Raw genomic sequence first — 14959 nt, 5'->3', positions numbered from 1 at the left:
CTGTCACAATTAATATTTTATCCGTCTATAGATAAATTTGGGTGTGTGTGACTTTAGCCTGATTTTTCTAAAGGCTTTTGACTGTTGGTTACTATTTAATTTTCATACTGTTAGTTTGACAGTAATCTTGTTTATTTCTGTGTTTGGTACAATATAACTGACCAAGAATAACATCCCAAGTCACATTTTAAAAAATGCCCCAAATGTGGCCAAAAAATGTCTGTCACTGACAGTCATCTCAATTGTGTGTATTGTTTAGGAGCATTATATTTACAGGATAGCTGCTCCATATGCCATTCTTTCTCTTCCAGGGTTCTCCAGGAGAGAAAGAGGAAGTTGATAGATAGAGGTTTTAAAAGACCCTCTTTCCAAGAAGCTTTGAGTGACCAGGATGGATCCAGCAAGTTCTCAAAGTCTTCTAAGACTTCTGAGACAAAAAAAATCCAAAAAAGCTTTGACGTTGGCTCCACAGACATCGGAGCCCATCGTCTTATCTTTTCGGAGCTGGTCCCCAGTCCTGGAACCGGTATCCGAAATACCTAAATCTCCTCTATTGCAATCGGTACCACCTTTGATCCATTCATCTCAGTCTGTTATTAGCCTTTCTGATCTGGATGTGGATCGTGTGGTACAGAAGCTGTTACAGGCACCGGCCTTTGCAAAAATTTTATCGGCTGCGACCCTAGTGGCTTCAGAGCCAAAGACCCTTATGCCAGCTGCAAATCTTTCTCCTCCAAGCCATACTGGTCCTTCAGAGCCAGAGGAGTTGGACTTGTTGATTGTGGAGCCTTCGGAGCCAGCGCCTGCTCCAGTATCCTCGGCTTCATTTACTCTGACGTCCTCTGTGCCTATCGAGGAGTCTAGGAGCCAACACCCTCTGGTCGGGTCCAGTGATGTTGGTTCCGACTCTGCCTCTTGGGGCTTCGGCTCGGATGAGCTCGGCTCCTACCTTGGGTTCAGAGCCCACTGTCCCAGTGCCGGGGGTATCGACTGTTTCCCTGGATATGTCAATCCCTCCGCATCGGAGCAGGGGTGCCTTCAAAGCCATGAGGAGAGTTATGTCTCCTGGGACATCCTTGACCTCAGGTCCAGCTTCTTCCTCCCCTAAATTGCCTGTGTCTGCTTCTGCTTCACAGATCCTGGCCAAGTGTAGAAACCCAGAGCCTCAGGAAGCCCCATTGGGTGGCCCATGCTTTTCCGAGACCTCACTAGAAGCTCCCACTGCTGAGATTCCCAGGAAGAGAGTTTGTAAGAGGAAGCGTCTAGACTCCCCATGGGAGTCCCTGACATCTGACACTGACTTGGATGAATCAGAAGGGTCCCCACGTCCCCCTCTGAGGATATCTCATTTGTTGAGATACTAGAAATCCTTAAGCAGAGGGGTAACTGGCAGACCAAAAACCCTACTGAAGATGAGTTAGTTCTCCTGAAGGCTTTTGGGTCTCAGCTTTCCACCTCTTGGGTGTCTCCGCCCTTCAATGAGCTGATTCAGCTGGTCTCACAAAGGGCCTGGGAGTCTCCGGACACCATGGAGCCTGTTCCTAGGAGGCCTAATAAGTTTATTTCTGCTCCCCAAGAAAAATCCTTTTTGACCAACGGTATGCTAGTTGATGCCATGGTGGTGGCGGCAGCCACCAAAAAGGAAATGTCAGAAACATCCTCTTCTATCCATTCTCCTAACAGAGACTCCAAGATCATGGATAGATTTGGGAAGCACACTTTTAGTTCAGTGACCTTCACACTCCGTTACCTCAACTACTTAACCCATTTCACAAGACTACAAAGAGATCTCCTTAAAGAGCTGGGAGATACTCTTCAGGGTACAGTAGCTGCAGGAGCTTCAGACAAAGTTGCCTCTCAGCTTGCTACCCTCAACTCCATTGTTAACTCGTCCATGCATCTCATTTCTTATTCAGCTGATGGAATGATTAGGGCAGCGGGTACAGAAATTGCTCTTAGGAGACACTCCTGGATGTGCTTATGTTTCTTCGCAGAGCCCTTCAAGTCTTCCTTTGTGAATACCCCTTTTGATGGCTCATCTCTTTTCTGGCCCAAAGTCAATTAAACTTTGACCAGGTGTGAGCAGGAAGGAAAGACTCTGTCTGCCGTCAGAGTCTGTTTTTCCACCCCTACCAGACCCTACCCCAAGAGTCGAAGGGGAGGGAAAATGTGGTTCCAAAAAGTCCAAGAAGCCTTTCAGGATGCACATGGTGAACCCCCCTCCAGGGGCAGAGGAGGGGGCAATAATGGAAGACGCCACCCTCATGCCAGAGGGGGGTCCGCAAAACCAGGGTGACAGAGATTGCTTCTTTGGAAAGCCCTACCAGCACTCCTGAAAGGAGGCCTGACTGTCCTACTCTGGAGGCAGTCAGGGGTTGCTTATCTTTATACCTAGATGCCTGGCTGAAAATAACAAATGACAACTGGGTACAAAGTATCATTTCCACAGGATACTTCATTCCTTTCGCCACACCCCCGCCACCGACAAGGAAAATCCCGGACGTTCTACCCAGTTACCGGGAACAAGCAAGGATAGAGGTCCAAATGTTGCTAAGAAAAAGAAGTCATCCCACCAGTCTCAGCAGACCAGACAGGATCTGGAACTTACTTAAGATTCTTTTTAGTTCCAAAAAAGACAGGGGACTGGAGACCTATATTGGACCTCAGCAGGCTAAACAAATCTGTCAGAAAAGAGAAGTTTTGGATGGTCATGCTTCAGTCTATACTTCCATTCTTAGGGAAAGGCAATTGGATGTGCTCGATAGATCTCCAGGATGCATGCTACCACATAAAAATGGCCAGACCATCCAGGGATCATCTGCGCTTCTGGCTGGGAGCCAATCATTACCAATTTTGACCCCTGCCTTTTGGTCTCACTACAGCCCCCAAAGTGTTTACCGAATGTATGGCAGTGGTCACGGCTCACCTGAGACGTTTAGGATTCCAGGTGTTTCCGTACCTAGACGATTGGCTCCTCACCTCCACCACCAGGCATCAACTCATTCGAGCCAGGGAATCCACTCTGTCACTCTTCAGCCAGCTGGGCATTACAATAAACTCAGAAAAATCTGCCTTGTCACCATCGCAACATATCATCTTTATCGGAGTAGAATTAGACACCACCACCACCATGCTAAGACTTCCAATAGAGAGAGTCTTACTACTCCATCAGCACGTCCACATTCTGATATCCAAAAACAAGGCTCCAGCATCAAAAGTTCTAAAGTTGTTAGGTATGATGGCAGCTGCAGTTCTGGCCATACCGCTGGGTCGTATGCACATGTGGATACTACATTGGCTGTTATTCACTCAGTGGTCTTACCAAGAGCTTCCCATGTCTCACCTGATAATGATCACAAACATCTGCAAAAAGGATCTTCAGTGGTGATTGACCTCACTTCATGTCACAATAGGACGTCTCTTTATTTTACCCCCACTAGCGGCCACAGTGACCATAGATGCTTCCCTGATAGGGTGGGAGGGGGGCATTTTCAGGGAAGGACAGCCCACGGCACATGGACCGATTAAGAGACACATCTGCATTTCAATGTCTTAGAGATGAGAGCAGTACTTTTGGTGTTGCAGTACTTCCAGGACTCTCTTCCTCTGGGTACGATTGCGATTCAGACAGACAACATGTCAGTGGTCTGGTACTTGAACAAACAAGGAGGAACCAGGTCATATCCTCTTTGTCGCAAGACTCTAAGAGTATGGCAGTGGGCTATATTCACCCAGCGCTTTCTGTTAGCAATGCACACCCCGGGGAAATCCAGCATAATAGCAGACAAGCTGAGCAGAGCAATTTTGTTGCCCCACAAGTGGTCCCTCAAGAAAGAGTGGACAGGATATTCCGCAGGTGGGTCCAGCCTTGCTGTGACCTTTTTGCCAGTCGCATGAACATGAAATGCAAAAGCTACTTTGCCCTGATTCCCTGTCCGGGAGAAGCCCCAAGGGATACACTCATTCACGATTGGCCTCCGGGTCTCCTCTATGCTTTTCCACCAATCCCATTAATACCCAAGGTTCTACAGTATGCAGAAACTCTGGGAAGGACCATCATTCTAATAGCCTCTCATTGGCCTCATCAGATTTGGTTCCCCTTCCTTCGACTTCATCTTTTGGAGGACCCTTGGATTCTGGACCCAGTTCCGGGTCTTCTGACACACTCGGAGGAACTTCATCCAGTCCCTGAAGCTGACAGCTTGGCTGCTCCAATTCCCATCATAGCCAGGTACCATAACCTTCCCAATGAGACTAAGCAAATTCTTTTATCCTCTCATGAATCCTCTACAAGGAAGATATACCTTAGCAAATGGAAAATAAATTCTATATGGGCCTCTAAAAACAATATTGAACCTAACCAAGCCCCTTTGGCCTCCATTTTACAGTTCTTGACCATGATTTCCAACAATGGAGCTGCAGCAGCAATTGTTTGGGTTCAACTTGCTGCCATTTCTAATTTTCATCTTGGATTCGAAGTGTTGAATATTATGTCACAGAAATTATCCAAAGCCTTTCTCAAAGGGACTTTTCATCTCAGACCACCTGTGAAATTTCCCTATTCTCCATGGAATCTAAATTTTATGCTCTCCTTCATTATTCTTCCTCTTTTTGAACCAGCTTCCTCATGTGACCTCAAATTTTTGTCATGGAAGACTATCTTCTTAGTAGCTATTACTTCTGCCCGCAGAGTGTCAGAGCTTCAAGCCTTGTCCATTAAACCTCCTTACTTGATTTTCCATGCTGACAAAGTTTCATTTTGAACAAACCCCTCCTTTTTGCCTAAGGTTTGCACTGAAACTAATCTTAACCAAATTATTGATTTACCAGTTTTCTTTCCCAATCACTCCAACAATCTAGAATACATGCTGCACAAACTTGATGTTCACAGACAGCTCAGATTTTACTTGGATAGAACAAAAAATTTTAGGAAGTTGGAACAGCTTTGTGTTTCCTTTTCAGAAACCAGGAAAGGCATGCCAGTGGCTAAAACAACTCTATCTAAATGGTTATCTGATTCTTTCACCTTTGCTTATTCAGCTGCCAATATGCCTTTACACCATAAAATTAAAGCTCACTCACCCAGAGCAGTTTCTACATCCTCTGCCTTTTCTGCCAGACTTCCTATAGATAACATTTGTGCAGCAGCTACTTGGTCAAGACCTCATACCTTTATCACTCATTACAAAGTTGACAGGGCCTCCTTTGCATCCACTGTCCTGAAAAATGTACTCCTGTGAGCCACCCGAGATAGATGGTGCTTGGGACGCTACCCATCACTAAGAATGAACGGCGAGATAGAACAACTTCACATAAAGAATTTATGTGCTTACCATAATGTTCCATGTCAGTTGTTCATCTCTCCTTCATTCTTACGTCCCTCCCTCCTAGCCCCTCCTAGGCATTTAGAAGACTGAGATGCTGGATCCATCCTGGTTGCTCAACCCTTCTATACTTTCTCTTAGGGAGTGATAGAATAACATATGGTATTGTTATATGCAGCAGACAAGATCTGAGGTAACTCTAGGTGCATCATGGGATAGGGAATTGGCCGCGAGCTATTTGAAGACCTCAAGCTTTGTAGTAGGCTGACTCGGAGCCGAGGGATCAGCTCCGAACCCATCAGTAAGAATGAAGGCGAGATGAACAACTCACATGGAATGTTATGGTAAGTACATAACTTCTTTTTCTTTACAACAGTATAAGCTCAAATCTTTTTATAAGTTTTACCCATTTGGCCTGAACTACTTTAGGTGAGTCACCTAAGGGAGATGCAAAGAGAAGCTTTTGAGCTTTCCTGTCATTTCTTCAAGGAGGGAAAGTCACTAGTGCTGAACAGTATGCTGTCATCACTCAGAATCATGTCTAAGTTCAGATATAAAGTAATTGGCTTTAGCAGATGAATAGTTAACATATCATTTTAAGGGGATCCATCTTGTATCTGCCTGGGTCAAGGTGTTAAACAGACTCTCCTTCTTTTCTAGGGATGGGTTGCACTTCTCATCAAATGTCTTTCAATTACTGTCCAAAGCCTTGCTGCCTCCAGCCTCCATAATGCCTGTTTAGATAAGTTCAGCAGTTCATGGACATGTCCACTTAGCAAATTCTAATTTGGATAGTGTCAAGCTAGTGTTGCTCAGTGCTAGAGGTTTGAACAGAAAAATGTCTGAGCTTGAGGTATGCCTCTACCGTGAAGGTATACATATTTGTGTAGTTACAGAAATGTATTTCAATTACAAAGATAGCATTCTCTACTTGCTACAGTACCTCAGCTCTTACCATGTGTTCAGGTCAACAGGTCAACAGTAAGCTGTAAGGGCATATCTATATTTATTAGTAAATCTATTGTTTTATGACAAACGATGCATGATAACATGTTAGAACTTCACAAGGAAAATAATTGTAAATAAAATTGCCAACCAGGTCCTTTTTCTGTGTCCCACTCCAACTTCTCAGGAGATGAGCAACTTTAAATAAATGTCCATGATTTAGTATCTGATGCTCCTGAAATGTAGGAGCCAATCAACTCTCAGTTCTGTACCCTACCCCATCCCTCCATCTTCTCTTTCCTTAAACTATAGCAAACTGCTTGCTACATTTCTAACAAGCAGTTGCTGTAGTTTATGCACAAGGAAAATGGAGTGATAAAAGCACTTAAATTATATAAAAAAATTTAGTTTAAACTACAGCAAACTGCATGCTACATTTATACCAAGCATTTGCTATAGTTTTTATCACACACAGCGCTCAGATTTGACTTTCAAAAAAGAAAGAAAAAAGCCTTTTTTGTTTTTCTTTTAAACTGTAGCACATTGCTTACTACAGTTTAGACCACACATAGAATGCTACAGTGCTCAGCTTTGCTTGCAAATGCAATACTAGTATTTAAAAGTCAGTATACACTATTTCTAAAGAGCAGTTGAGATAGGGTGCTCATGCCCCCTAACACTTTGCACCCACAGCAACAGCCCCCTATGCCCCACCCCAGCAATGTTACTATTGCCAACAATAGATCTTCCACTGTGCACACTGATTATCTAAGTCAGATCAAAAAAATCTCTCCATCAGACGAAATACATTTATTATGGATCACTTTAACTAGCCCTACCTTATAAATTGGAATATCTTTCTAACTATCAATACATACTCTCAAAGATTCCACAGTTTGATTGAGGCTAATTCTCTGAATCAAGTTGTTCCCTACTCCACCAGAAATGATAATCTTATTGACCTTGTCCTTACCAAGTTCTTTGTGTCATACACATTTATTGCCAGTACCTCCTTAGTAAGATCGAACCACCAAGCAGTAACCTTCTCAAGTAAAACATAGTTTAAAACCACCAAGAACACCCTAGTATTTTATGATTACTCCAAAACATGCCTCCTGTTTACACACTTTCATGACAGCTATAAATGATGCACTGTTCCAAATAATTCAGTATGTGATGCTGTTGCATACTTCTCTTCTCTTATGGACAGTTGCATCAAAGAATCTGTTCCCGTATGTCATAAGAATAATGGTAAATTCAAAAATAAGTCTATTTGGCAGAAATCTCATACAAATAAGCTTTAAATCAAAAAGAGGGAACTTCAAGGTATCTGCAACTGATCACCATTTTCCCAATATAAAAAGAACTTAGAACTAATAAGTACAATTCTCAAGTACACTATTAAGGACTGCAAGAGCAGGTATGAGCTCAAAGTTACTACCAGTTCTAAAGATGCAAGGCTGCTTTCATTTACATTTAGAAACGTAGAAATGATACCCATTACTTAAGCAGACTTTAGTTTAGTGGAGTCTTCAACTTTGATCCTGAAGTTATTGCTAATAGCCTTGCACATAAAGTCAGGGCTTAGTATGTGCCCCTCATCCCAGTCAGATGTCCCCCCTCTCTACCACCCATCCCATCCTTCCCAAAATCACCTTGGGCCAAGTTATATCTGCAATATCCCAAACCAAAAATACTAGTTCCATGAGACCTAATAATATCCTTGGATCTTTGCTGGTAGGTGTCAAGCACCACTTAGCTGAACTCATTTTGAATAACTTCAATTTATGCATCCCTGAAATATGAGGAATGGTCCTATGACAGGCCTCTACCTAGCCTCACAAGTACTATTAGTAAAGTTATGGTGGGCATAACTGTTGAGCTGATAAACAATGATATAGGTGACCTGTCTGAAACTTTCTTGGATTTCTAAAAGGTAGATCATGCTGACTAAACATAGTCAATTCCTTTTAAATGGTCACTAGAACCTGAGATGAGAGACACATAGACCATATTGCTTACCTTAACTTTGTCAAGGTCTTTGACACCATCCCTAAAACTGATGTTATAGACAGGCTTCCCCAGTTTAACATACTTCCATTTGTAGTCCGCTGTATGGCTAATATGCTGTCTGGCAGATCACATCCTGTTAAGATAGGGTTACCTGCTCTAGCCAGGGAGATGTCATAAGTGGAGTTCCATAGGGCTCTATCCAGGGCATTTTTGTGTTCAGCATCTCCTTCTGAGAAATGAAAGCAGATGTCAAGGGTCTTTGGCTAAATAAGCTTGCTGACAAATGCAAAGGGAGTAGAATTATCAAATTCCCTCTTGGGCACTCAGATACAACAGCAGTGTCTGAACCAGTCCATAACCTGTTGTGTCAGTCATGGGCTCACCTTAAATGTAAAAATGGGCATAGTTATCTTTGAGAAAGATATCACCCATTCCTCTTACCATGTTGCTGACACCCCTCTCAAAACAGATACAGTTACCCAAAAGCTTCTGTACCTACTTTGATAATGTTTATTTTGATCACCATATTTCAGCCATGGTTAGGAAATCCTTCTACCTTGCTCAGATTATCTGCAGTTGTATCTCCTGTAAGTCTCATGCAGTCTTGATCCCTCTGTGGTCTTCTCTTATTAGCCAATCTTTATATAAAATACCTGTTTTGAAATGTACCTCACATGCCATCTGCTCTGAGCATCTAGAAAGATCTCAAATGTTTTTGACCAGGAAAACTTCAACTACACAATCTAAGCTATGTCAATACACTAAAACCCCTGTCCTGAAGAGGCGATTTCTCTTTAGCATTTCAGGCACTGAAAAGTCCACCTTTTTTTACTTCCTCCATCTTTGCAGATGATGGGTTTGACTCTCATGCCAAAGACCTGTGTAATCAGCCGCTGCAAGATCAACATCCCTTGCTGGTATGACAGATTCACAATTCAGTGCATTCTCTTCCTTTAGAATAAACTTCCCCACGTCAGACAAAATAATGTCCTATCTACTTTTAAAACTAGACATGATTGGATGGGTGACTATAAATTCAAGCCTGTATATGTGGAAACAGTCTTCTTACCAGAGATATCTACTATATTCTCAATATGAAAATCTTTGTTGACTCACCTTGTTGATATCCACTCAGTTGTAAGCTTGGCATTAACCAATGAAGCCATTCTGTGATAGAAAAATATTCTGTCATTGGATTGGTCACAGTATTAACAACAGATTGCCAGAAGTTTGAAAACACTATTAGTCATAGGAGCTCATGTCTGCCAAAGGAAAGAAAACACTATCAAGGTGCAGAGTTTTAGAGTAAAAAAATGTAAAAATGTTTCACTTTCAGCAGCTTAAGGAAAGTATGTCATGAACTGCTGTGTAGTCTAGGAGTATGTAAAACTTGAAGCAAAAATGTGGTATCTCTGTTTTACTGATGCTGTTAATTGTTGTGTGTTTAAAGGTAAAAAATATTTTGGATGATATTTTGGAGAAGCTTCCTGAAGAATTCAACATGGTAGAAGTGATGCAGAAATCAAGCCAAAGAACTCCTTATATTCTTGTCTGCTTCCAAGAGTGTGAACGCATGAATATACTGATTCATGAAATCAGGCGGTCACTTAAAGAACTAGATCTTGGCTTAAAGGTATGTGTATTTATCAGGTAGCTGCTTCTCTTCTGATAATCTTTAAATCATTCTAAAATAGTTGTATTCTTTGTCCTTTTGTTTTTTTAGGGTGATCTTACAATCTCCTCTGATATGGAGATCCTACAGTCAGCCTTGTATTACAACACTGTTCCTGAATCGTGGACCAAACTAGCCTACCCATCAACATTTGGACTGGCCCAGTGGTAAGTACTGTCTGTAATATATTCTGGTTTATGACACTAGTCTAGTAATGTAAGTGGAGGTAGAGACCAGAATTCTGGTTTACTGGGAGTCACTCAGCAGGTGAGGAGAGGATGACTCCAATATACTAATTCACACAGTTGGGAAATGATGGGGGGCAGTGGCCATCATGTAGTCACCAGTCAGAAGAAGCATGAAGAGCTGCAGAAAATGATGTTCAGGGGACATGACAAACATTTATAACATGCATGTTTATTCTTCAGCTAGTCACATAGTTAAAGAGAAAGATCAGTAAAAATTCACAAAGTTAAGCATTCAGCATGCCATGCTATTTGAGTGTTTCGTCTTTCTGTGTGCTAGTTGATGGCATAAATATTTGAGAAGATGTTAGATCTAAACTTCATAGAAAATCATACTTAGCAATTTGAGATTTTTATTTTGTTTTAGAAAGGATTCTAATGTCATCTTTAGAACTGTGTATATTAGACAAGTAAATTTAATGCAAATCAAAGCAGTACTAGAATTGCCAGAACATCGCTTAAAAAAAGTTTAAAGCTGCATGTTTTTTTTTCTTTTTGTATGTGTGTGACAACATATTTTCTATAAAGGTGGAGTTCTTTTATAGGTTTATATGTATATACTTGGCAAATAGTTATGAAGACCATATAGGAGCCTAACCAAATAAGTCAGAGAATTTATGAAAACCTATCTAAGCATCAAGATTGAACTTGAAAGTTGCTAGGGCATTACTTTGTTAGACATATAAGGAAACTTGTTCCAAAGACAAGGAGTTTATTTGTGTTAGGACCCTGTCCTGCTGTTGACTCCTGTTTATATACTGATGGAGATTGAAGTTCTCAATACAGTATTTGAAGAGACATTGGCATTACAAAGGTGAAGAGTACATACATGAAAGTTATTCCAAAAGTAGTTTTTGAGGTTACACTAAATTATGTTACATATTTACCTTTTATTTTTCAAGAGAAGTACCACTCTACATATTACATGCCTACAGAATTAGATACTGTATTTTATGTTTTTAGGAGTCAGTCTAGTCAAAAGACTCATTCATCTTTTGTGCATGGAGATCCAAACTGAGAGCTGTTTCCAAGTACTGCTTTTCCAAATGGTTAAAAATTTTCTGTCTTCAAGTCAATGTGGATGTTTTCAAATAGCTGAAAGCTCACTGGAACATATATGTGTATGGATTACTACATCACTGATCTGCTTTGGTGGCAAGTGAGAGAACAGTGGCAGATATTTGTACTGTAACCCTCTGGCATATAGTTCACTTTTTAACCAAAAAGTATGATCAAAACAGTGCATGCAATGCAAGAATATGTTTCAGTGGGGAGGTGTTGTAGAGCTAATATAGCATGTGCAAGAAAAATGTATTTTGCATCAAGGAATTGCCTCCATTTTCCATGAGCCTGCTTTAGCTGCCCTCCATGCCTGCCGACCATATGGCTGATCACTACAACTCTGCTCATTCATTCCCAACCAGGCAAGAGCCGATGTCTGTACAGCTTTCATCCAGTCAGCTGTGAAGTGATATTGTAATGTTAGTCTTTATGTATGAAGGCCGCTGTAGTGCAGCGGTTAGCATTGTCGCCTCATAGCAAGAGGTTCTCCAATTCGATTCTCAGCCAGAGTGCCTTCTGTGTGGAGTCTGCATGTCCTCCCTGCGGTCGAGTGATGTTAAAGACATGCAGGTAGGTGCGTGTGTGAATGGGTGTGCCTTCTTTGAAGGTTGGGTGTCGGGCTGGCAACTTGGCACCGTAAAAAATCCACTGCCAATCATTAGCAGACCAGATTTCTGCTGTGGCGACCCCTAACCGGGAAAAATCGAAAGACATTAGTTAGTCTTTATGTATGAGTAGTAGTTCTGCTAGGATTGGACATGCAGTGGGTTCGCTCACTTCTGCAAGTGATGTAAATTCACAGATTTCCCTTACCCCATGGACTGAATGCTTCCATAGGTTCTCTGATCTCCTCTGAGGAACTATTCATGTGTATGTGTGTTTCCAAACATGCATCCCCCTAGGAGAGATGAGCAGGCACACTACTTTTTTTCTTCTCCTATCCTCAGTTGGATCCTGTAGTTCCTGGGTTGCTAATTAAACCTGGCCTTCTGTATCCCAGTCAGGGCTTCTTCAGTCCACACCATGGAGCCAAACATTTTCAGTCAGTTTATTAAAGGGCTTCTTTATGGTTCTGTTATAGTTCATTGTCCCAAACTGTAACTGTATGGCACAACTTTGTAATTATCAACGTGCTGAGATACCATATCATAATTTGGTTGAAGTACTAGACAGCATGACCCCCCCACCCCACCTTGTGAGCTGCACATACTTAGCAAGCTGCCTGTGGTTCCACTTTACTTCAAGAACCGAAGGCAGTGCCCTCTGTTCATTCTCATTTTTTTCCTTCTTGTTTGGTGTTGACATGAATGAGGATGACCTCCACCTCTAACTTTGTAGTAAATGTGATGCCATTGAGAAAGCAGGAGCTTGGGAAGCTACTACTGCAAAGTCTGCTTTAGGATGGCCAAGTTTAAAATATAAGACCTGCTGACCAGAATCTCCATGGAGATATGTTAATAGACCTGACAACGTGTTAATGGTAATTATTCTTGTAGTCTTGTTTGGAGTCCCACTCTCTGTTATTCTCCCCTTCAGTGTATATTCTGAAGTGGTCCTTACTGAACTTCAGAAACATTTTCATAATTCAGGCTTCTCCCTGCAGATTCTGCTTCAAATGATACAGTGGAACACTTAGTTAGACCCAGGAAAACTCTTCCGTCTGTCCTTTATGTTGATACTAAGTTCCATACACTTTCTGCTATAAATGTACATTTTTTTTTTTTTTTTTTTTTTTTACTTCCAGAAGTTAAGTTTTCACTGATTTAAAGCAGTTACTCTAAATACTGCCATTAACATAAGTTTATTTTATTTTATTTTCATTTGTTAAGTGGGGAAAAATACTGATCTCAATGGACCACTTTCAGGCTCAACCCAGAATAATACAATACTTAGAAGATAACAAAGCTGACATTTTCAAATGGATGAATGTGTGGTGATGAATAGTTAAAATTGTTTTAAAAGCTAGCTATTAACACTGTAAGTAAACATACAACTATAACTTAATAAATAAATCTGTCAGCATTTAAACTGAAAGAAAAGTTACAGAATTGTCTCCAATGTAGCATGCAAAGTGAATATTCAAAATATACAGGATAAATGATTAATTGTACAAGGGAAGGAAAAGTTAAGGTGGAGTGAAAGGAAGGTGGGAAAACTGAGAAAGGAGGGGGCTGTGGGGAATGGTTCTTTAAATATAGATCTGAACATTACACTGCCTCGTGACTTTAAAAGAAGCATTCTACTGGAAAATGCACAATTTTTTCTCTGTTGAGAGACATACTTGAAAAACATATTTAGCATACAGACCAGTACATCGTCAGCAGGGCACCATCAGATTCCTACCAGCTTCTGTGTAGCAGAGCATGTTTTAGAAGATACCATGCTGACTGTGTGAGTTTTCTTGGGCTGAAGTCATAATATTTTCATGTACAAAATGAATGATGTCAATTATTTATAGCGCCTTAATGTTGAAGTGCTAGGTTGGGTAGTTACTTTCTCATGAGTACATGTGACCAGTGGGCAGTAAAGAATGTGGCTTTGTAAAGTAGTATTCTGTTAAATATTGCTTATGTATAAGCTATGTGGTATCACAGAACCTCTTGGTATTATTTTTGGGATGTGACTGTTGAAGCAGAATGAGCTAGTGTATTACTTCATAGTGCATTACTAAGGCTTACTGTTGAATTATTTTCTACATTACTAAGCTCAGCATTATAGAAATCAGTAAAAATAAAAATAGTTAGAATGTTCTTCTAATGTATGAAATACCTTTAAGTATGCAGAACTTCTTTCAAAATAGGCTAACAGTATTTAACAGAAATGTAGTGAAAATGAGGTTTTCAAGAAATCATTGGAATAAGACAGAAATTTTGATCTGAGATGCTATAGTAGGCCTCAAATGTCTGAGTAGTAATAACGTTAACGTAGCTTCTCTTAGAACAAAAGGAACTGAAGAATTGGCCTAACATTGGAGATGCAGGATATAAAAATTGTGTACAGGTCTTCTGATTGAATAGGCATGAGTATACTTAGGCTTATCACCAGAATGCCAATAAGTGCTTTGGAGATTAACATTTCTTTATGAATACAGTCATACAGAGCAGCATTGTTATCATCACACCTGTCCCATCCTATGATTAAAGTATTCTCATTGGGCCAGTACTAGGTTCCTTTAAGAGTTTTTTGGGGCTTGTTTTGGGCAATGTGTCATTTCAGTAATAAAAAAGTTTAATTAGTAGATTACCTGTATGGGCAGTTGTTTAACTGTGAATCTGCACTTTAACAGCAGTTTGCATTGCTAACCCATCAGTCCTTGGTTGCATAGACTGGGTACTTGGAAGGGAAGGATTTATGGATCCTAGAGGTTTGTTTGAATGCACAATTGTCTCACTGGTTGATAAATTAATATTTAATTAAAGTTAATTAATAGAAGACACTCAAAGCATTAATGTACTAAAACTGGATGAAAAGTGTGGACTAATTCCATAAATATTCCACACTGTCTTTGCTTTAAATATTGCAGACAACTTTGTTTTATTTGTTGACTAATAAACGTGCAATATATGTTTGTATGAACTTGCATCTGTCCTCTGAAATGTAAAACATCAAGTCTCATCTGATCAGTGCTTCCATTTTGACAAACAAACCTACTAAAAAATTATCTGTGTACAAAAAACATGCTACCACATTCAGACCAA

General features: G+C 40.7%; 1 protein-coding gene across 1 annotated transcript in view; it reads left to right on the top strand.

Moving 5' to 3' along the window:
• DNAH11 (dynein axonemal heavy chain 11) overlaps positions 1-14959 on the top strand; it is a 4606558-nt gene that overhangs the window by 4186051 nt on the left and 405548 nt on the right. The window contains exons 78-79 of the mRNA XM_044065542.1: positions 9733-9915; positions 10006-10121. Coding sequence (XP_043921477.1) covers positions 9733-9915; positions 10006-10121 — 299 coding nt within the window. The remainder of the gene's footprint in view (positions 1-9732; positions 9916-10005; positions 10122-14959) is intronic.

The sequence above is a fragment of the Protopterus annectens genome, chromosome 3.part0, assembly GCF_019279795.1.
Source record: "Protopterus annectens isolate FY-2018-M chromosome 3.part0, PAN1.0, whole genome shotgun sequence".
NCBI classification, from domain to species: Eukaryota; Metazoa; Chordata; order Ceratodontiformes; family Protopteridae; genus Protopterus; species Protopterus annectens.
Note: the sequence above shows the minus strand (reverse complement) of the source record. Positions and strands in the feature narration are given on the sequence as shown.